Source organism: Apteryx mantelli, chromosome 5 (genome assembly GCF_036417845.1).
Source record: "Apteryx mantelli isolate bAptMan1 chromosome 5, bAptMan1.hap1, whole genome shotgun sequence".
NCBI lineage: Eukaryota > Metazoa > Chordata > Aves > Apterygiformes > Apterygidae > Apteryx > Apteryx mantelli.
The window spans coordinates 10481923-10504035 of record NC_089982.1 but is presented as its reverse complement, the minus strand read 5'-3'; the positions used below and the strand labels follow the sequence as shown (position 1 = coordinate 10504035).

Genomic DNA, 22113 nt, shown 5'->3' with positions numbered 1-22113 from the left:
GCTCCCACTTCCAATTACTCTATTGTGACACAAGCATTACATATTCCTATTACTGTAGAAGGTGTAACTAGTGTTTGTCCTTCTTCCTTTGTTTTCTCAGCTGAGCATTGTGATTCAGGATATGTGCAGGAGACAGGAGACCACGCCTATAAACGACAACGTTTCGCACTGCTGCAGTGACTCCTATGCTTACAGGAGGCCATGTTTCACTGCCCTGGGAACAGATGACAAATATGTGCCTCCAGCATTTAACCCCGACATGTTCAGCTTTGATGAAAAATTGTGCACTGCTTCTCCTGCTGAACAGGAAGACAACCACATGAAGTAAGCTAAAAAACAAACAAAAAAATTTGTGTAGAAGAATTCCTGCAGTTTAACACTTCTTTGGGGAACAGGAAGTAAGCTACCAGAACTCTGTTTTGCTGTGTGACAGGGACTTCAGTGGAAAGAGAGAATACTGGATGGAATTATATGTTTGTACTGAGCTTGCCAGTGCATAACATCATATAGTTGGAGAGACAAAATAAGGCATTTTCTTCCAGTGAAATCCATGTCCCAGCTGATCAGGTTTATGTAGGTCCACTGCCAGTTTAAGCCGTAGGGTGTACTTAATTGAGACATCATACAGATCATTTTGGTAAGGCTTTCCCACCTGTAACTGCAGCAATAAATAAATAAATAAATACATAAATAAATAAATAAAAGGAAAAGGTGATTCTGGAAAACAGGGAGTTTGGAGTCACAGACAGACATAGGCTCCTCTAGGCATGACAGAAAGCCTCAGAAATGATCCATTTCTGCATAGAATGGGATATTACAAATTGGGAAATCAAACAACAGCAGGTAGCATTAATTGCATATTGTGGCTTTCTTTACAGATTGCTTGTTAACCTCATCAAACGCAAGCCCCAGATGACAGAAGAACAAATAAAGACAATTGCTGATGGTTTCATTGCCATGGTAGACAAGTGCTGCAAGCAATCAGACATTGAGACATGCTTTGGGGAAGAGGTATTTCTTATCTCCCTTATTAAAAAAAAATATATATATATATGCGCAGGACAATCAATAGGAAACCATGCATTAAGTGGTTCTGCAAACCACAATGGCTGCTTGTCCATGTGCCCTTGCAATAAATTTGCCTATAGAACATGACATATATCTTGATTTACACTCAGATTGTAGTCATAGAATAATTTCATTTGGAAGTGATGTTGGAGATCTTCTAGTCCCATCCTCTGCTCAAAGTAGGACTTAGTTCTAGGTTAGAGGATGTTGCTCAGGGCCTTGTCCAGTAGGGTTCTGAGCATCTCCGAGGATGGAGATTCTACAAACTGTAGTTGAAAAATATATGTGTAGAACTGAAACTAAATCTCTAACACACATAAACTTCCTTTTGGGCTACAGATTCTTCTAGGGCACTAAGGATTACCAGTGAAGAGTGCATCTGGGTGAATTATCACAGAGTTCTAGCAAATATAGATACATTGGCAGGGCAAGTCTAGCTGATTATGTCCTATGAACAGTCATTCCATTTTTTTCAAACCAGTTAACTACAAACATGTTCATTCATTTGACATTTGCTGTTTCCTAAAGTAATCACAGGAACAGCTCATCTGTAGCCATATTGCTGAGCAGGCTCCAAGCATTTGCAGGAAGTGTAAGTGTCAGTTTCCAAAGAGCAAATCATTATCATTTGAAATATTGAAGATTCTGTATTAGCGATATCGTAAACTGCTTATCCATTGACTCCTTTTTCATTTATAACCCAACTATTACATAGGTAAGTATATTAGGAAGACATTGGAACAAATTACTTAGAACTCACTCTAAAAAACTTATTTTCTACCTTTGCAAGATTGAAGAATATCCAACATACAGGAGTGCACAGCTTTTAAATTTAGAAAGTAGTTACAACTATCATTTGATCTGTAACACGGACACAAGATTTAAGATTTATGAAAGGTCCATGCTCAAGCACTATGTACTTTACTCTCTTTGATTCTCTTTCTCTCTCTCTCACAAATGCTTGTATTCCTTTTTCTAGGGTGCAAACCTAATAGTCCAGAGCAGAGCCACATTAGGAATTGGAGCTTAATACTCGGTAGGTAACAGCAAAAATATGTATATATTGGGACATTTATCTATCCCTCCCTGCTCACCTTCCCACATATTTAGTTGTTTCAGAGCAAATAATCATCTACCTTCCCTTTAACCACTAGATGTTTGCTTTTTCTTTTGTACGGTTTACCATCTGCATATAATGATATAGCATACAGAAAGCTGCACTTGTAGCGGCATGCTAATGTTCTGCAAAATAATCCTTTTAATTTCTCCCTTCTAGGTTGCCAGTGGGGAAAATAAGAAGATAAAATGTTTCTGTGCAACTTCTCCTGCCCATGACCTTTTTTCCTTGGTATTGAATGACTGTTTCATAAATCTTCAGTGTTTTGTCAAACCACATGCTTTTCCAGAAACTTTTCAATTCTATTACTTTGAAAAAATGAATAATAAATAAAAGCTTAATAAATCTGCATCTGTCCTCGTCTGCTGATGACTATCATAAGGCAAAAATCTGCAGTATTCCCTATGGTGCTGCTATAGCAGTGTATTTATGGACAACATAATGATTTAATCTGATTTTAATACACTGACTCAATTACAGGAACATTTTGCTCTTTTACTTCAACAATTTTATTTATATAGTAAAAGAATGTTCAAAGGAACTGTTCCATCTGAATAAAGTGACAAGCAACTTGCCCTTAAAAAGAAAAAAAGGATCTTTTACATCAGCCAAGACTCAAGTATCTCTTATCTTGTGAAGAGTTGCAAACAGATCTGGTTTTAGCCACTTCTGTTTATGTCTTCAGTTCTTTTTAAAGAGCTTTTGATTTTATAGAAAGCCTCTTGAGAAGCCTACAGTCTAAATCATGCCCTTCATTGCAGGAACTTCCTAACAGAGAAATTTTTGGGTTCCATGCCACTAAAGCACTGTAATTTCCTAGTACATACTTAGTTTCAGTCCATGAACACAGAAAAACAGGTCTACTACACCAGAATGAGGGCTGATATTTTTATTCAGAGCCTTTCTGTACTAAGACATTTCATATGGGTACTTTTCTTGGCCTTGAAACTCTTCATGAGTTCTGCAGTTCATAAATGATCAATCTTCTGCAAAACTGTAGAAATATGCTCAGAATGAAACATTCAGAGACATGGGCCAATGGGGTTGAAAATTTAAAAGAAAGAATCACGAATCTTAATACGGTTGAAAATTTTGATCTTCTGATCACTCTAAGTCACAGTTATGCATTATTGCAGAAGAATTTATATGACTTCAAGGAAGTAACAAACATCTTGCTAAAGATTTAATGTTTTGCCAACTTGAGCAAGAATCGTTAATCGGTCACAGGCACATTTTTCTTTTATTGCTCAATATTTGTTGCTTTTCCCTAATTTATGGAAGTACAAACAGCCATCAGAAAGGCCATTCACATTATGTAATTCACCATCCAAAAAGCTGGTAGTTGTTCACTACAGCTAAGACTAGCCTGCTCTAGGACAGTGCCTTTGCATTTAATTAGAACAAGTCAAGCTTGCTCTGGGAAAAAGTTCTGAAGCATTGAAGTCGCTGCTAGCTGCATCTGTGATGTATATGCTACCTGCATATATGTCTGTGTGGGTTTCTCCTTGGTTTTCCAATCTTTGCTGAAACCCAGGCCATCTCACATTACAATTCTTACATGTGCTAGTTTGATTGCTGTCAACTCTAGTATGCCTCTTCAATTGCTCTTTCTCAGACTACAGATTGAATAATTCCACATACAAAGCACCTTAAATTAAGGATTCAGTTAAGATGCAGAGACCAAAAATGTGTTTATAATTAACACTTTTGTAATTTGCTGGCTCCAAAGAGATAAAGAATTCATATACAGATGATTTCCAGGCTGTATCTTTCAATGCTGAAAAGAGTAATGAGTCAAGGAGCAGAGTAGAGTGAAATATCAACCTACCAAAATATCAGAACAGAATGGAAGGGAAAAAAAAGAAGCCATTTCTACCAGTCACAGGAATCCATGTATTGCACTCTTGCACGTGACAGTGCCTTTCAGTTTACAGAATGACAGATCCTTGCAGCTGAGCTACAGCATTTATAGTAGTATCTCAAGCCCCAGTGGCGATGTGGCTTTGAAGGGAGCTTCCTTAACAACTTTTGCTCCCGTGATGAAAAGTCTTCCTGGGCTCCCTTTGGGCTGTGGGTTTCCTCAGCTGACATGTTTTTGTTTGCTTGGTTCAGTTTTTTTTTGTAATGAGATGACTTCCCTCTTTCCCTTGTAGAGTCTGAGTTCAGAAGGCAGAGAAGTAAGCACACCTGCAGCTCTGGCTAAGACCACACTGGTACAAAAGTATTCTTTAACCACGTAAGTGTCCCCTAAAGAGGTAGGGAATCCTTCAGCTATTTTCTGGAACATATTTAAATTTCTGCTATCAAACCTGAATGATTACTCCAAATTTCAGAAAGGCCAACTGTTATGCTAAATCTTGGTATGACACCTGCAATTTGTTTTCATGCAACGGCTTCTGTAGACAGATGTTTTCATGAGATTTTTAGTTTTCTTGTCCTTTCTATCAAAGATACCAGCCCCCAAAACTCACAGAAGACTACAGAAATATTCCTGAATTTTCAAGGGAGGAACAGTACACCGATTTAAAGTCAATGGCATGTTTTTTTGAAGACCTGGCTCCTTGCTTATAAACAACGGAGTTTGCTACAGCCTGTTCAACCAGCCAGAGCAGTGTTGTACAATGCATTTCCTGTGCTGTTTTACTGTGACAATTCACTTAGCAGTTTTGCTGGTACATGATGTGCCCTGAAGAAACCGAAGAGTCCCAGTTAAGTAAAAGTAACTGGTAATAAATAACAACCTGAAACAATGAAGCTTTAGTCGTGCTGAGTAATACAGAGGATTACATGCTTTGCAATCTGGTGCGGTTTGTAAGCCCCATTTGAGGCTTTCTCGTTACGGCACAGCATCATCAACTCATACTTTGTAACAGTTTTTCGTGATCTACTGTAACCCTGCAGTCACGTGCAGACTAATTTTTGCTTTCTCCATTTTCACTTTTTTTATACAACACATCTCTCCTTTCTATAGACTTGCTATGAAGTCTAGCAAAGCAGTGAACAGTGAACTTCCAGTTATCACAAAACATATGCCTGTGAATTGAGTTGTCCAATTTTTAGAAAAATCCTGATAGGAGCTCACACCCATCCTTTATATGAAAGACAGTACTGACAGCACCAGCCACTTCCACTAATTAACACACACCTCTTCAGGCCTAACTCCTCTAAATTAATCCATTTACTATATTTAGATATCCCACCCTATGACAGAAAAAAATCTCAAACAAACACAAATCACTAATTCATAACACATGGAAAACCTACCATTGCTGGTCAAAGAAGCTCTTCCTGCAGATACCAAAGTTTTCAGAATAACAGCCAAATCCAGAAGTTAGAAATTCTACTTTTCTTTTAGCCGGTTAGAAAACAAAGCTTTTCCTGCTCCTTGTGTGAAAGGGTAATGAGCTACATCCATTTCCTTCTGCTTTCTGCCTCAGTCTTTAATTCCTTCACCTGACACCCATCATCTACACCCATCAGCTCCCCCTCTCACCTGCCCAAAACTGCTTATTATGTTCAGACCTAATTCTTTTTTTTCCACCTCCTCCTCTCCCTACCTGTATCCTGAATCATAACGTGACAGTTATCTATAAGCATGGTTTCCAATCTCTTTTAAAACAGTGGTTATTAAATCTTTTAAAACGGGGAGTATTGGTAGCAGTCTTTTTAAGGGCATCCCTAGAAAGTGTGGTCACCTCTTGGTCATAGCTTTTCCATGTTACTTCTAATTTCTTATGGTTTCTCTAAGGTTAATGGAACATCTTGACTTCTTGACCCAAGTTACTCTGTCTTGGTATTCGGGAGCTGGGGGTTCATATTATGGCTCTGGAGTGTCTCTTATAAGAAAACCACTAGCTACAATCTTAATGTACAGGGATTCCTTCAAGCCTTCAGCTTTCATGGGAAAATCTGAGAACATTCTGATCTTTGGAAACATTTATATCCAGTTTGTGATGAAGCAGATAGATAGATAGATAAATTATCAGGTAACTATAAAGTTCTTCCAGTCCTCCACACTACCTTATGATGTAGACCTCACAGTGCTCAGCACTACCAGAAATACAGTGGAGTGTCTCTGGGCACTTGGTAACAGACAGTGGATTTGGGTGGGTTCGTGGGTTCCTGAAAGATTCCTCTTGGTTACCCAGCTGTTTAGCCCCTTTCTGCTCTCAGATCCATGCTACGAAGCCTTTGTTGTGCTACGACTGCATCAAATCAAAGGCACATGTGGTGTGGGGGGCCTTATAAGCTGTACAAAAGGGTCCATCCACCCCACCCGAGAGCGTATGTTTTCTTAACCTAAATCTTTGTAAGCTATTAGACTGCCCAGAGGCTGTTCTCTCTTACCCCCTACTAAGGGTATCATTGGACTTGCTGCCCAGAAGTTATTGTGCTTTTTGTATTAATTACGAGCACGGTACAGTTTAGTCATCAATGCTGTCCGAATGACTGCACTTTTTTCTGATGGTTTCTGATCCTTGGTTTATTATTATTTTTGCCTAAAGATCCAAGAGTGACTTTTCTGCAAATCAGCACTACTAAATTGCATTTTAACTAGCGTAAAGCTATTACATGTCAGTGGTACTGGGATTAAAGTGCCCTGAATTTTCCTTTGGCTTCAGCAGTGGATCCTTTAAATCTGCCAAATCTAACAGTATGCAACTATTGAACCCTATTCACAAGTGCATTCTGTCTGTTTTGGGCTGCTTCACGAACAAAAATGAAACTCTCTTATTTCTTTCTTTGGAAGTGATTTACAATCCTAAATGAATTATGAACATCATTTTCAGCTCTGCCTGAGCCATCACTTGCCAATACCAAACCAGATCACTTTCAACAAATTGTCTCCAAAAAAAATAAAAAGGACAGCACAGTTAGAGGATTAAACCAAATTTCATTTTACTGGAAGATCTTGTAGCCTAATTTGAATTTAGAAAATGTCTTATCTATCTGGGCAAAGCATAAATGTAAATGCATAAGGTCTTTTCATAACTGTCAGGTCAAAATCCAAAACCTAATAAAGAATTTTGTCACATTTCATTTTGGCAAGGGTCGGTCCAGTTTGGGAGCCTTCCCCGATTCTGATAGAAATTTAAGGCAATTTACATCTGTATGGTTAATCATTTACAGAAACTGCTTGGGAATAGAATATAAATAATTTCATTGCCTTCTGTCTTCTTTGTTTCCTAGCTCCCTTGCATAATCTACACCTGTAAGTAATACACAGTTATGAAATGGATGGCTTAATTTCCTCTCTTTCTCTCTCTCTCTCTCTCTCCTTTTTTTTTTTTTTTTTTTTTTTTTTTTTAGCTTTTGCTACATGCAGAAATCAGAGAAGATTTGCTAAAGATGCTGGTAAGAACATTCTAGCTGAATTGTTTTCCTTCATGTTATGTCCTTACAAGCTTTGCAGCTGTGTCAATGACTTGTTGGAGTTTGTTTCACATAATTTTGTAATGGGCATGAAGCAAAATGCCCTAATTTGCAGCCCACTGAAGTATGTGCAAAATCCTGTCTATGACAAGCTTTGAATTAAACGTTGAGTTTTTATTTATTCATTTTAGTATTTTCTTTACGGGAAAAAGCTGCACTTCTTTAAAGATTCTCTTTACAAACAAAACAAAAACCACGAAACAAATCTTTCTGAGTGAAAATTTAAAATCTTTTCATTTTCAATTGAACATTCACTGCTTATACACAAAATACCCTTTTAAGTAAAAAAAAATTAACTGTCTGTGGAAATCAACAAAATCCCAGAATACAGTCATTTTAAGTGTCATTATTCAGTTTGTGGGACTCCTCATTATCTGACAAGTTCTAACAGCTACAGTCTAGGTACTGAAAAATTTTTCATGAATGGTAGGTAAATGAGTTATAATTTACATATTGATGCACATTGCTGTCCGCAAAGAAATATCTTCTTGAAACTCTCATTCACTGTATGTGGGACAAATCAAAAGCTTCCAGCTGATCCCGTGTCTTACAGAGGTTTGACACTGGTGACTTGCCTCAAATGTAACCAGAATCCCACCAGCTGTTCTCTATTTTCAGGTCCTGCAAAATGAAAAATGTTTTCCAAACAAACAGTGGCTATATTAATTTATTTTACACTGTTGGCTAAAACAGTGAAAATCAGTACTTGTAGGTAGTATGTCCTGACTTAGACAATTTACTTCCTAAACCTGAATTAGAAACATTGTAAGGGTGGGATTGAGCTTTTCCAGACAAATGTGCACACGTTGAGACACCACAGAGCTCAAGGGACCTGAAGAAGCCTTAAGGACACGGAGTTATCAAACACAAATACCCTGGAACTAGGCAGTCAAAGGATGACATATTATGAAATACTTTAAATGGGCTTGGACTCTTCCAGCTGAAGGCAAAGGTGACACTTCCTTCAAGAGCTGACAAAACACTGACATTTTTGAAAATTGCAACCCAGGTCCTGTAGTACATGCCGAAAAGAAGCATCACATGCACACAACATCTCTCCACAGCAACTGCAGAGCTAAGCCCCATTGCTCCTTACTTTGTTCCCTAGAGTACAGAAGTGAGCTTGTCCATCAGTTCAAAAATTTACAGGAAGAGAGTTTTAAAGCAGTGTAAGTGAATCATCAGTTTAATGTTTCTTATTTCATTTATATTTTTTCCTTTGATAGATGCTTGTGCTTTAGCAAATATCAAACTCAGAAAGAAATACCTAAAGCTCGCTTGCATCCAGAAGTGGTTGCCACCTTATACATCCACAAAATTACTGGCTAAACTTCCAGCAACACAGCCCTCTACGGCATGTATGATAGGACCTTGGGTACCTGAGCAACAGATAGCCCCTCTGTGATGGGGAGAACAACCGGGGACAGGACATGTTGTCTCTTCTGAGATTGTTAATCCTAACTGACAGATTTGAGGAATGAAGGGAATGCATAGAGATTCCAGAAAAATACATCACATGACCATTATTTCTGGTTATTATTAACAATGAAAATAAGTGTAAAGTACCTAGGAGCCTCTCAGATTCAAGCAGGGGGGAGCACGCAGGAAGGAGTCCTCATCTGAAGTATTTATAGTCAACACACAGTTTTGGATAGGAAAACAAAGACTGAGATAACTCGCTAGAAAGAGAAATGCACTAGAAAGGACACAAATTTATGGCACCATGTTGTATCATTTGAATGAATAATTCATGCTGCTAGAAGTTTCCTCATGAAATTGTGTGTAACAGCATCAAAGTCCCTTGGAAATTTTAGTCCCAATGGCTTTGCTAAGCACCTTGTATTTAACCGTTGTCTCTCAGCTCAGTCCCTGCAGAGAGTTGCCAGAAACCAGAAGTCAGAGTCCCCGAAAGGGAGAAACGTGCCTCTGTTTAACAATGTACGTCCTGTTTCAGGGCCCTGATCGCGCTTTTCTCAGTATCTCCAGAAGCGCGTTAACAAAAGCGTAGCTCAACAGATGAAAAGCATCGATGATCTCGCATACTTGTGCGCTTGACAGCGTGGAGACAGCAGAGTGTTTGAAACCACTGGTAGGAAACTAACATGGATTATAGCTCCATTTCTAGCCAGTCCAGACTGACTAACAGGCACTGAGAATCTGTCCCCAAAGTTAAAAAAACAAAACAAAACAAAACAAACCAACTAGCACTTTTTCTTTATTTGTTTATATAAATATATATATATAAAACCAAAAATCTACATTGATACAATTGTACATTAGACTTTCTGTACAGTCCCATAATTGTGACGCTCTTCCCTGCTGATACTTTTTCTGACAGCTCACTGTTTCTCGGATAGAATCTGTCAGACGGAAAAACTTCATGAAGCGCATGGTGCTATGGCTGACTGCTGTGGTAAAGCCGACCCCAGAACGAATCGGTACTTCCTAACATTCAAAGCTCTCAATGAAGATTTCATTCTGCCGTACCAGAGCCTAGATCCCCGCATGCTGTGCAAGCAATACCAGGATAACAGAGTGTCATTGCTGGAACAGTAAGCAAATTGATGATTTTTTATTGGATAAATACTGTTAGTTAGGCAGAATAGGACAGCTTGAAGAAAAACTAGTGTGTGCTTAGAAAAAGTTGCACACACATTTCAAACCTTTGATTCTTTTACCCACTTCTGTCAAATGACATCAATCTTTTTTCATTCAAAAAAATTAAAATTTTTAATTCAAAAAGATTTAAAAGAAAAAAATTTTCAGAAACATCTTCTGTATTTTTAAATTTCAATATTCTAATAAAAATGCCTGTATTGTCCTTGTCTCAGTTCTTGTTTTCTCTACATTTTTTTTCTTTTTCTAATGAATGTAAGAACTCTCAAGAATCCTTGAATTTAAGAAAGCAAAAAGAGGAGGAAAAGTGGTAAATACATCTGAGAGGATTTCTCCGTTAAAAAACTCTTGAAATGTTTGGAAATTTTCATTTTGTATTTTTTAACATGGAATATTGATAACCATTTGGGGTGAAAATAAAAGGAGTCACACAATGATTTCCGTAATAGATTTGGGCCATTAGCAGATCCAAAAATAGACCTGGTTTATTTTCCTAGTAAAACACTGCTTATTAGAAACTTTGTAGAGCTTGATAATGGTTTTCAAATTTTCTTTTCATTTGCATTACATGCAAGAGGTTGCAAGACCATCTCCTTTTCAGCTGATTGTGAGCGTTGCAAAGGGCTCTAAAGCACTCCTGGAAAACTGACAGCCCTGCTGAGTGTTACAGAAATGCTGCGGTGACGCTCTTAGCACAAAACAGGAGGAGCAGAAGGGTTAAGAATAGAACTATTGGGAGCTGTGCATGTCTCAAGACTCAAAGCCTGTAAACCAAGACTGGAGATACTTTTAAATCATGCTATAACTCTGCCAAGCAGTCTGATTTCATCTCCTTGGGACTGAGTTCCTTTGCTCAGAGATGCTGCTGACAAGTGTAGGATTCAATTTCCAGCTCAGATCCTGAGCTCCAAGACAGCTTCAAAGCTCAGGCTGAGTGATTGCTAGAAGCAGAACCAAGCTGCTTATTGTAAACAGTCAAGAAGGCTGAGTTCGAGGGTGAGTTTAATCCCGACTATTTGTGAAAGAAGGCATCCCTCTCTGCACATCCATTCCCCACCCAGTGCACCAATAATACTTGTCTGCCCTGCAAGATCATGAAAAACATGAAATTTTGTAGGACTCTCAGCTGTAATAATGAGGGGGTCATAGATGTTCTGAACCTTAATAAGATTGGGAAGAGGCTACTTAATGGGTGAGTATTTCGTTGTGAACAGCTTTTCCTCAGAAAAAGTTCTGCTGAACATATTGCTAACCGATATTTTATTTTCTTTCAGAAAAACAAGTTGCAAAATCCCATTCAAGAGATACAAGAACTTCTAATGATCAGCTGTGAACTCTTAGCTGTGCAGGGAGAAGCTGAATTGCTCAAAGTGTAAGCATTTCCTGACGAGCATCCTCAAGCATAAAACAGTGAATATCTATGTGTTCATAAGAGTGCAACTGTCCTGGCAAACAGGTTGGTTGAGTGCATAGCCTAGTATGATGTTCAGCAGTTTCCAGGAGACATCTGTTTCCCGGTACATGGTATAAGATTTTAGCAGCTTGAATGGAAAAAGCATCCCACTCTAAGCTGTAGATCTCTGGCTGCTACTCTTACTATCAAGAAGATGCAGTTGTTGGCTGGGCTTTGGGCAGATCTTCTTGCACTGTACTGCCTGGTCTGGCTCAGTGATTCACTGAAAAACCATTCTTCAAATGTGAACCGTCATTTCAGTATTGTGATTTTTCGGAATTCTGATCCACTTCACCAAGAAAATGTCTCAGGCAACAACTGATGCATTGCTTGATATTGCAAAGAAAGTGACAGCTGTCAGTGTTAAGTGCTGTCAGGTACCTGAGGAGGGACACATACCTTATTCTTAGGCACAGGTGAGTCCTTTTCTTCTTGTATTCTTTGCTGCCTTTTTAGTGAATTTTCCATGCACTGAACAGGCCCTTCACCATGATGCAGTCTCCTGAATGTACAGACAGAATGGCCATTTTGTCCTCAGCCTTTCTATCCTATGCACTTTATCAGAGATACTTTTCAACAGTGGGAGCTTCAACCGAATTGAGGGCCTTCCATCTTTTCCAGTGCAGTTGCACAGCCAAGCAGATCTCACATTCATTCCTGAACATCTTAGTTTGGATTTTGGATCTTTCTTTAGTTTTCCTTAAACAATGGAAAATTAATTTAGCTTCAGCACTTGGTTAGATCTTCTGATTGATCCCAGCACAATTGCCTAACTAAAAGTAGCACTGCTAACAGTAGCCAGCAGGTTATCAAAGCGTCTAGGTTTGGCAGCATGCCCACTGCCAGCTTGGAGATAATTTTTCAAGTTTTCCATTATGCTTTAAGTTTTTATAGTTAATCAGAGGAAGAAACTTTGAAGGGCTGAACCAAATACATGAATGCTCCTTGGGAAATACGCTCTTGTCTGTGATGATGAGAAATCCAAAATGACCATTTACAGCATCTGTCATTCTCTGCTTGTAATGGAGCTCTGTTTACCAAAGTCTAACAATTCCAAGTAGTATTCACTATATTATTGAGATATGAAAAGCTTTTTTTGGCTTCCTTTTAACATCAAAAAAACTATTGCTGTGGTGTTTTCTCTCTTCTTGTTCAGCTGGACGTAGAGCTTAATGAAATACGCAAGAATCATGAGGCTGTACCTGTAAGTGATGGAGTCGCTCACTGCTGCAGAGACTCCTGTGCTCACAGGAGACCATGTTTTTCCACCTTGGATGAGTGGAAGAAAGCTTTGTGCCGTTACCCTTTGACCCAACATATTTATCAGACAAAAAATTGTTTACTGCTCCAGCAGAAACACAGTATGCAGGCCAACAGATGCAAGATGCCTGTTAGTTCAGTAGATATCACCTTAGATTATGGCAGAGAGAACATGCAGTTTGTTAAACTCAGGATCACCTGCTGGAACTGTGCTAGAACCAAGTCTTCAACCTAATTTACTAACTACAATTATTCTGAGCAAAGCCAAGCCTTCCAACCCAATTTCAGCAATTCTGCAGATGGTTATTGAAACAAATCCTCAGTGGGTCCAATTCACTCAAAATAGGGAGTTTATGAGTACAATTTTTTCACTTTACAGTTGATGCATGAAGTTCTGCTTGTTTTTTTTCTTTTTGAGGATGAGCTGGAACATCCACTTCTTTAAAGCTTCCATAGGCTAATAAAGACATTATTGCAGTGCTATTCTCAGTTGAAAGATACAATTATTAGCACAAGCCAGTTCATAACATAGAATACAGAAATGCAGGGAGGGCACAGCTTCTTACAATGTTAGTATCTCAGCTGGCTACACTGCAGTTTGTATCCTAGCAGAAGTGGATCTTATTGAAGGCCTTAACTGAAAATACCGTTGTGGATATATAAGTATACTCAAGAATAGCGTTCCACCACTCCTTACACAGTGAAGGAAGAGAAAGGCAGAAGATGATGGTGGGAGAAGTAGAAGTGTAATGGAAACAGAGCCACAGGTGACAGTCACAGTGTGTGCCCTTCTGGACATACTGTACACACACACACTCATGACTACAAAAGCTTACATAGCAAATGTCAGTGAACACTTTTAAATCAAGTAATTCAGCCAGTTAGAGTGGCTGTTTGTGCAGATGGTTTTGTAATACATTTGCCCATGGATAATAAAAACCACCATTATGTATACATGGATTATTTCATCTCTACGTTAAACTGCAAGGTATATATTTGCCACCCACAACACGTATACGATACTTTCAATGGGACCGATCCTCTTCAGGTTTGTAGCACAAGAATGTTAACAATTGCAAGAAAAGATGGTGTGTGTAGAAGGGGGGATCCAAGGAACAATGAAAACAGAGGGAGAGCCAAGCTGAGTACGTGAGGACGCACAATCTACTTTTTCAGTCATTTGGTTTTGACAGCATTCATTCATATTTTCTTACTCTCTCTGCATGCTATGCCAAAACAATTCAGTAGGAGACATCAACATGAAAACAAACTATGTACAGTAAACATGGCTGAGAAGTCTCAAACCACAGTTCTGAAGAGTGTTAGTATCAGTTTCCAAACCTAAATTTTTCTCTGAAGAGAAATTATGAACTTCACAGTATTTCAGACTTCCCAAACATTTTGGGAACATTCTGTTTTCATTATTAACTTCATCCTTCAGTGGTAAACTCATTAGACAGCTCCAGAGGAAACACTTTTCTCTAATCAATTTTGGAAATTAGTCTCTCTAAAATTGTATATTCTGTCTTTCTGAGAACTGGGAATAAGTCTATATAGAAATATGAACATTTTGATAGTAGAAAGAAATGCTGGAAACATCTGCTCGATATACGGTCAGACATGGTAGAAAAGCCATTGCCTCCTTATTCTTTGATTTCCCTTCCTTGTAGAATATCTGTGGAGTTTGATAATGAATTGCAGTGATGGAGACTAGTTCCACTGACTCATGTTTAGGCAGTAGGCCATTTTAGACTCCTACCACTATCTTTTCTAGCATGTATTTCTGCTGGGTGGATGTACTTGTACACCCCTGTGAATATGGGGAACAATTTTAATGTACTCTACCATCATAAACCCAAGAAGCATGCACAGGGGTGTTAGCTTGCAGAAAACAAGAAGATGTACACGAAAACTGAAAAGTAGGCTCACAAATGTTTTGTCAAGGACAAGCTTTAAATCCAAGATCTCTATTTATCAGGGCTTCAAGTCTGTTCTTCAAAACTATTTATTCAACCATATTCTTATAGCTGTAAGGAAAAGATGAAGTGATAGGAGATGCTGGCTCATTACAGTGTTGGCCTGTTGAAAAAAGAGCACAGGGTAAAATTCCACTGAGGGACAGGGTCCTTGGCTGGAAAAAGCGTCTCACAAAGTCTCTTACTGAAATCTGGTGGAGTGGAAGAAGACAAAGAAATCTTCCATTTGCAGGTGCAAAATAGCTGCTATGTGTGCTTCAATCAAGGCAAATTCCCATTCCTTTCAGGAGGCAAGCTGCAATAGCTGACAGCATGGCTTCCAAAGGAGACATGGACTTGACAGCACTTTCTGCTCTGTGTGGCCACTAGAAGAGTCGGGCCAGTTTTGACCTGAGGAGTAGGCTGCAAAGGGAGTTGTCTCAGGAGACCCACCAGTATTAAAAAATAATCTGAGGGCAGAATGACTCTGCCAGAAAGAAAACCTCAGAAAAACCCACTCCAGACACTGAGTAGGAGTCAAAGGGGAATTTGCACACTGAAACCTACGACTCCAGTAGGTCCAGAGTGACCTGTGCAATGCTCAATGTCTACAGAGAAGTGTCTTTTACCAATCAGCTAAAGGAACTAATTGGGGCCACCCGGAAAGCGCATGCATTTTGTTTTGTGACCCGAGGGCAGCTATAGTAAGTTCCTCGCTTCACCCAAAAGTGCTGCGTAAGCAGGTCACTGCAACCAAAGTTTGTGTTGTACTAAGATAACTGTGACCGTGTTGTATTAAGATAACTTGTTTTGACACACAGCAATGGTGTTTCACCTGGCCAGACCATCACGCCTCCAGGTGCCAGATAAAGACAAGGACAAGTTGTAAATTTCACCCTTTGTACTTTGTTGGGTCCAGTTCAGATGCAACCACCCCCTTCAGGATTTGGAACAGAGATAAAAGCAGCAGTGTTTTGCTTAGGAAGTTAGGGAGAGAAGGAAAAAGAAAAAGATGTTAACTTGAAGATTTGCTTTCTTCCTCCCCTCCAGGTGTTGTAGGTTCGTCTTCTGTTCTCACACTTAGCTAACATATATACTTCGCTTCCCCATAAAAAGTGTTTTGTTTTAATAACAAACAGGTGTGCAACAGTCTCTACAGAAACAGCATTTCCTTAAAGCTTTCACACTAAATACTGAGTGACAGATCCCTCCTGACACCCACAATCCACCCAGGATCAATGGTTGCTTCTTTCTTCCTTGAGGGGTGATGACTAATCAAGCCCAGAGCCTCAAAAAAGTTATTCAGTGCAACAAAGAGGGAAAATAGAAGAACCGTTCCTGGAAATGATCCTCACCTAAGGCAAAATAAGGTTACTTCCAATGAGATTATGTCATTATGGTGTGAAAGAACATGTCCTGTAGAGCAAAAGCAGAGGATCAGTTTTCTTGATAAAACCTTACAAGCACCAACACCACCACTTGAACTAGGCTGGGATTTGAACCCCTGACTAGAGGTGTCAGTCCTCCACTTCCAAGATAGTTATTTATTTTCTATTATCTACCAAAAATGATGGCTATAAAAGAGGGTTCCTCTGAGGTGAGCCATAGCTTCCAGAGTTACTAGAGTACTCCTTTTCTGCTCTATAGAAAAAGAGTATTTTGCTGTTAACATGGTCCTGGAATGGAACAGGTGAGGAGGAGTATGGTAGGTGGAAACTTGAGTAGTAAAGGAAACTTGAGTAGTAAAGTCTCAGGATACAATTCAGTTCTCATGTCATGGAAGTGACAACATACCATTTCAGATGAAAGCTTGATGTCCTGTATCTGGAAAGTCTAAAGTGAAAGGTTGACTCTGATCCCTTCAATGAAAGCCTGACCATGCTGTGGGAAGAGTGTCAAGGAGCGCAAGCTGAGCAGGCATCAGTGGTGGGATGGTTGGCTGCTTTTTCCTTTTGCGCTCTTGGTGCTTCTGCCACACCTGGGAAAAAGGTACAGCTTCACACAGCTGAAGCTGGTAGGATAAGCCTGAATATGGATGAAACCCTGTTTTTGTAGAAGCTAAAGAGTAATTTCTTCAAGAACAGAAGGTCCCTCAGAATCCTTGGCCATGTCTAAATAACATCATATCTGTTTGGGCAATATGGTGACATAGTACATGATTACTGGCTGCATCTCTTTGGGAAAACCAGATGGCAGTATCACCACAGTAGCCACGTTGTAAGCCACATCTTACATGGCCTGCAGAGTTATCCTGGATGACAGCCAGCCCTCCGTCAGCATCATGTCAGCATCACGGCAAAAATCCAAGGGATGAAGGGAAAGAGAAGTCATGAAGGAAGAAAGGTTGTAAGCTGTTATGTAGCTATATCTGGCAAAGAGGGCTATAGAGTCTGAGGCAAATTAATACCCTGTTCTTGAAGGTACTAATCTGTCTGCTGCTTAGAAGACCTTGTTCCTTCTTGCTTCTCTTTGTAGTACTCTAGATAATTTACCAGAATGGAAGAAACTGAAGACAAGGTGAGATTTCTAGCGCTTGACCTTAAGTGCAATAGCACTGAGTGAACCATAGCACTTCTGGCAGCCCACTGTTCTGATGAGCTTCACCAGTCACTTTAATGGGCCAGAAGGTCTTAGCTGCTACGCTACAAAATGAGAAAAAGAGAGAGGAGTTTGCTAACACTAGTCTTCCCTGGAGTCACTCTGAGTGCCGATTGCTGCCTCTCACAAAGGGAAAGCTTTTTAAACAGACCAGGACTGTAACGAGAAGTTATCCTTTCTCCTGTGTTGACATGCTGATAGACCCACAGTACGAACACTCACAGACACAAGTGCTCCTGGGAAATCTGTCAATTTATTTCAAACACTGGGGCCATGCAAAGCACATAGTGCACTTTCCAGTGGTATGTCACTCTCTGACACAATACAAACAGCAAATGTGTCCTTACAAGCCCAAAGACAAAGGGCAAAGAGAAAAGCACTGCCAGAAAAGTGGTGAACCAAGTTTTTTCACTCCCAGCCAAGTAAATCAGAGGAGCTGAAGGACAGAGGCATTCAATGCCAATTTATAGCAGCATGTAGGCATGCGTGGCCTGGGCATGCTCCCACCTGTACTGCAAGAGGTTATCCTGTTTCCTGTGCTGACATACTTATATACCCACAGCATAACACAGAAACAAGTACTCAAGGGAAAAGCATCAATTCATCCCAAACACAGAGGCCATGCAAGGCACCTACAGAGTGACTAAAAAGAGAGGAGAAACCAGATATTATACGTAAATCTTTTCATTCCCTAAAGATAAAAGAATCTGAACAGACTCCTCTTAGCTAAATACATTTTTGTCTACATGACACCAGCGTGGCTATCTGTTCAATAAATATTGGCAAAGAAGAGTCAAGGCTAGGGAGTGAGACAATATTTTAATGCCATGTCAAAAATTCCCTATTTCTCATGAGACAAGTTATACTTCTCCACATACTGGATGAACCATTAATTTAGAAAGCTTTTTAAAAATAAGGAGGTCTGGATTACAAATGTAGTAAGAAAACAGGTTAAGACATGCACTTTTGGCAAAATATTCCCAGTCTGGAAATCATCTCCAGGTCAAACAGAAGTTCACAAATGATTTTGATATAGTTAGTCATTTCCATGGATTGAAAAGAGCAGTTCTTTACCATCACATTTTGCAGTGTTGCCAAGTAATTTCTCTGTTAAATAATCTGCAGCTATGAAGTAAGCAACTTCAGTTTCCTCCCTTTTTTCCTTTTCAGGTTTGCTACATCCACCAGAAAAGACTTGTTGAAGAAACAGGTAAGGAAGTTTTATATAGTATGTCCTGTAACATGCCTCAAGTTTTGAAGTATGGTTTCAATGTTAATCATCAGTGTTAATCGTCATACTGTTGTAATTTATCTTAATCTATTAGTGTTAACAGAAAACCTTCTGCTCTCTTCAATAAGCTTTGAAGTAGACCCTAAAAACCAAGTGCAAAATGCTGATCTGCTTTGGCAAGCCTCGGGCTGTAACACTCCCAGCCACAGACTTTCTCATGCGAATTAGGCTGGATCTGGCCATGGTATGCACAGTAAAATCAGTGTGTTGCAGCAAGAAGAGCTGAGCATAGTCCCAGTCCAAAGCACTTTATTTGAATGCCATCTGAACACAGGTACATCACCCCAGCGAGAGGACAGAGGTGCCCTGTTTTGCTTTCTGAAAGCTTAAGATGGAGTTCTTGGAAACCTGTTTGGACTAAAGATCTCTCAGTTTTCACAGAGACAGGTTACAGACTGCCCTGCAAATGGCTAAATCTTGCGGAGGGGTTTAGGGTTTTTTAAAATTGATTTTTAACCTCAAAGAAAAGGTTCTTTTCCTAGAATGTATTTCAGGTTTCTGAGGGAATCTGCAATTCACTAACGTGGATTAAAAGCCAAAACTGTTTTACCTCTCAATTGAAAATTCTACAAATCAGGTACTGGAGGAGGGGGAGAAAGAGGAGTTAGAGTTTTGTATTTCCTTTGTTGCCATTTTTAGCATAAAAAACAAAACTTACTTCTTTTCTTTATTTTAATCCAGCCATTACAAGTACTTGCTCCTCAGTTGAGGGAGTTAATCTTAATTTCCAAAAAATTATTAAGGTTTCCTGCTACAGCAGAGCAGCTACCACACTACCAGCCTAACAGTGACTGTGCTGCCACTATGGCGAACATATTCAGTGGATCAACAAGCTCATGCTTCATCTTACATATCAGGGGTATTTCTGGATCAACGTGGATATATAAGCTCAAGTCATTACAGATAGGACAAACAAAATATTTACAGCCAGGGCCAGATGCTTTACAGATGAAACAGACTGTTTCCATACACATCAACAGGACTCCACACCAGCTGGATTCTTTATTTTTAAAACTACAAAATTAAACCCCTATGAATCAGGGTTTCTAAGGCCATTCTGTGATCACTTCAGCTTAGCTTTAGCCTCTTGCTGAATAAAGAGATAAAAAATTGGGCAGGGGGGGCAGGGGCGGGAAGTTTAAGTCCACTGTGAAGTCCCAGATTCAATCCACAGTAAAGCAGGAAGAGCTACAAGAAAAACCCAGAAGTGACCTGCTGGACAGTCTCTTAGTTTCCTGGAATGCAAGAGAGAGAGATCGTCTTTTGAGGCAATGATTTATGGGAAGGAACAAAGAACGGCATCAGAGAACACTCAGCTTCTACTCTCTACTGATCATCCTTTACATTTTCTTCCTTTATTTCTAAATAAAAGTCAAAATAGGTATTTTGGATAAGAAAGGAGATATGAGGCTTTATTGAACACAGGAAGTGGTAAGTTTCGTCTTATAAAAGAAAGCCAAATAAAAACAAAATTAAAGATGGATACAGCTTTCATGAGCAGCAAAATTGTACTCCTACTAAACGGAGCAGTAAGTCTGAATAAGGCGCGTTCATGAGTGAAACATAGACTGAGACTATTAAATGGCTTGGTTACAACAGACTCCTCTGTCCAGGCCATGATCTAAGCCTTGTCTTTCTTGGCTGTGCAGATTAATGGTCTGAATGATGAGGGTTTGATAACTGTGCAGCTACCTAGGGAAATACATCCACCGATGTTCCAAAAACATTAATGACTTCTTTCTTCATTAATGACATCTTTTCCAGATTTCTCGTCTCTTTAGCCAAAAAACATCCTAGGTCTCCATCTTCAGATATTTACAATACTACAAAGGATGTCTCAGTTACCTCCAAGGACTGCTTTGCCAGAAACGTGGTAATTCACCAAAATTGCCATGTTAATTTACCAAGAAAAACATGTTTTTTCTTTTACATGCTGACATATTTGCAAACATTAGGAGAATGCTGTCTCACATTGCTATTTCAAGTTCTCCTCTGGCTGTCTCCTCAGCTGACCAGCCAAAATAGTTGCAGAGTGGAAAAATCTGGCCTAGATTCTCCACTAACGTAAATTGCAATAGCTGTATTACCTTCCACAGAAATAATTTACACAGCCTGAAAGTGTCACTCTTCTTGCAATTAGTATAAAATTTTTTCAGAATATATTCTGATCGCATTTCTAAATTGAAACCAACCCCTCAACCAGGGCTGTGTGTTTTCAAGGGTCATAAATGAAGACAACCTAACAGATCGAAAGAGATGTCGCTGCAACCCACAGAAACGCCTCCCTACTCCAGGCACGGTGGGGGGCCCCAGGGACTTGACCTTGTCATCAGCAAACAGCTCCGGACATTGAATGACAGAGATGGGTGCTGGAGGACCGATGCTGCCCTATTCGCTTGGTTCACCCAGTGCCAGTCCCGCCCCAAGGCGTCCTGATGCCTGCAAAAGGCTCCCCGAAACGAGAAAGTAGTTCTATTGCCTTAGAAAATTCATAAGGCATATGGCCATTTGGGTCTGTAATAGAGACAGGCACCAGAAGGGAGATGGGGGGGGGGGGGAATCACCAATTCATATTTTGTAATGTTACCGGATTGTATCTTCCACAGGCAGAAGACCCTAGTAGCCAAATGAGACATATTCAAAAATATATGCTCAGATAAAGCCTAGACCGCTTCCTTTTATAATATTTCTTCTGAAAATATGAACACAAGTGTGAACGGAGGTTTTCTTTGTTTGGTTCTTGTTTTTTTTTTTCCAAGATAGTTTAGAGAGCTGCAATATGCATCCTACACAGCACATCCCTAACAGTAATTAAAACTATTTACAGGGAAAAGAACTCCGTAAATACTATCAATGACACTCAGAATTTTGTAAAGAGAAACTGAGACCCTGTCACTACCTGGGGAGAACCTGAATTCTTCCAGGTGTATGAACCTCTTATGAACATTATTAAGTTCAGAGTGAATGTTCATGATCTAATAGGAATGAAACTCACAGTGCAATAAAGTTACCAGAAGACACCATTTTTGACTTGCAAGAATAAAGAACAGAAGCACAGCTACAAGCACAAAGAAGCCAGCCCATGCGAAAAATAGCTGCACAACAAAAATAGGCTCAACAACTCTTCTCACCAGCAAAAACAAAAACATTTTCTTAGCTTTGGGCAGACCTGGTTGCACTTTGGGAACTACAGTCACTGTCTGGTGTGTGTCATAACCAAGATCCAGTTTAAGACACAGGGACCTCTCAGTAAGGGCGAAGAGCACTGTGAATGAAAAATTGCCAAAAAAATCTGTTTAACCCACCTCTTCTGCTGTGATGG

General features: G+C 39.5%; 1 protein-coding gene and 2 long non-coding RNA genes across 11 annotated transcripts in view; 2 read left to right on the top strand and 1 right to left on the bottom strand.

Moving 5' to 3' along the window:
- ALB (albumin) overlaps positions 1 to 2534 on the top strand; it is a 45098-nt gene extending 42564 nt beyond the window's left edge. For all 8 annotated transcript variants that reach the window (XM_067297490.1, XM_067297487.1, XM_067297489.1 and 5 more), the window contains 4 exons: positions 101 to 324; positions 879 to 1011; positions 2048 to 2104; positions 2345 to 2534. In XM_067297490.1, coding sequence (XP_067153591.1) covers positions 101 to 324; positions 879 to 1011; positions 2048 to 2098 — 408 coding nt within the window. In that variant the 3' untranslated portion in view covers positions 2099 to 2104; positions 2345 to 2534. The remainder of the gene's footprint in view (positions 1 to 100; positions 325 to 878; positions 1012 to 2047; positions 2105 to 2344) is intronic.
- Positions 2535 to 4362: 1828 nt separating this feature from the next.
- On the top strand, positions 4363 to 10288 carry LOC106491898 (uncharacterized). Its single transcript, XR_001293823.1, has 3 exons — positions 4363 to 4421; positions 7496 to 7540; positions 9957 to 10288. It is a non-coding gene; the product is annotated as an uncharacterized lncRNA (long non-coding RNA).
- LOC106491899 (uncharacterized) overlaps positions 8082 to 22113 on the bottom strand; it is a 29192-nt gene continuing 15160 nt past the window's right edge. Inside the window, exon 3 of one of the 2 annotated variants that reach the window (XR_010884240.1) lies at positions 8082 to 8239. This is a non-coding gene — a long non-coding RNA (uncharacterized lncRNA). Of the gene's footprint in view, positions 8240 to 19963; positions 20027 to 22113 lie in introns of those variants that run through there. The other variant, XR_001293824.2, reaches the window with a different exon arrangement.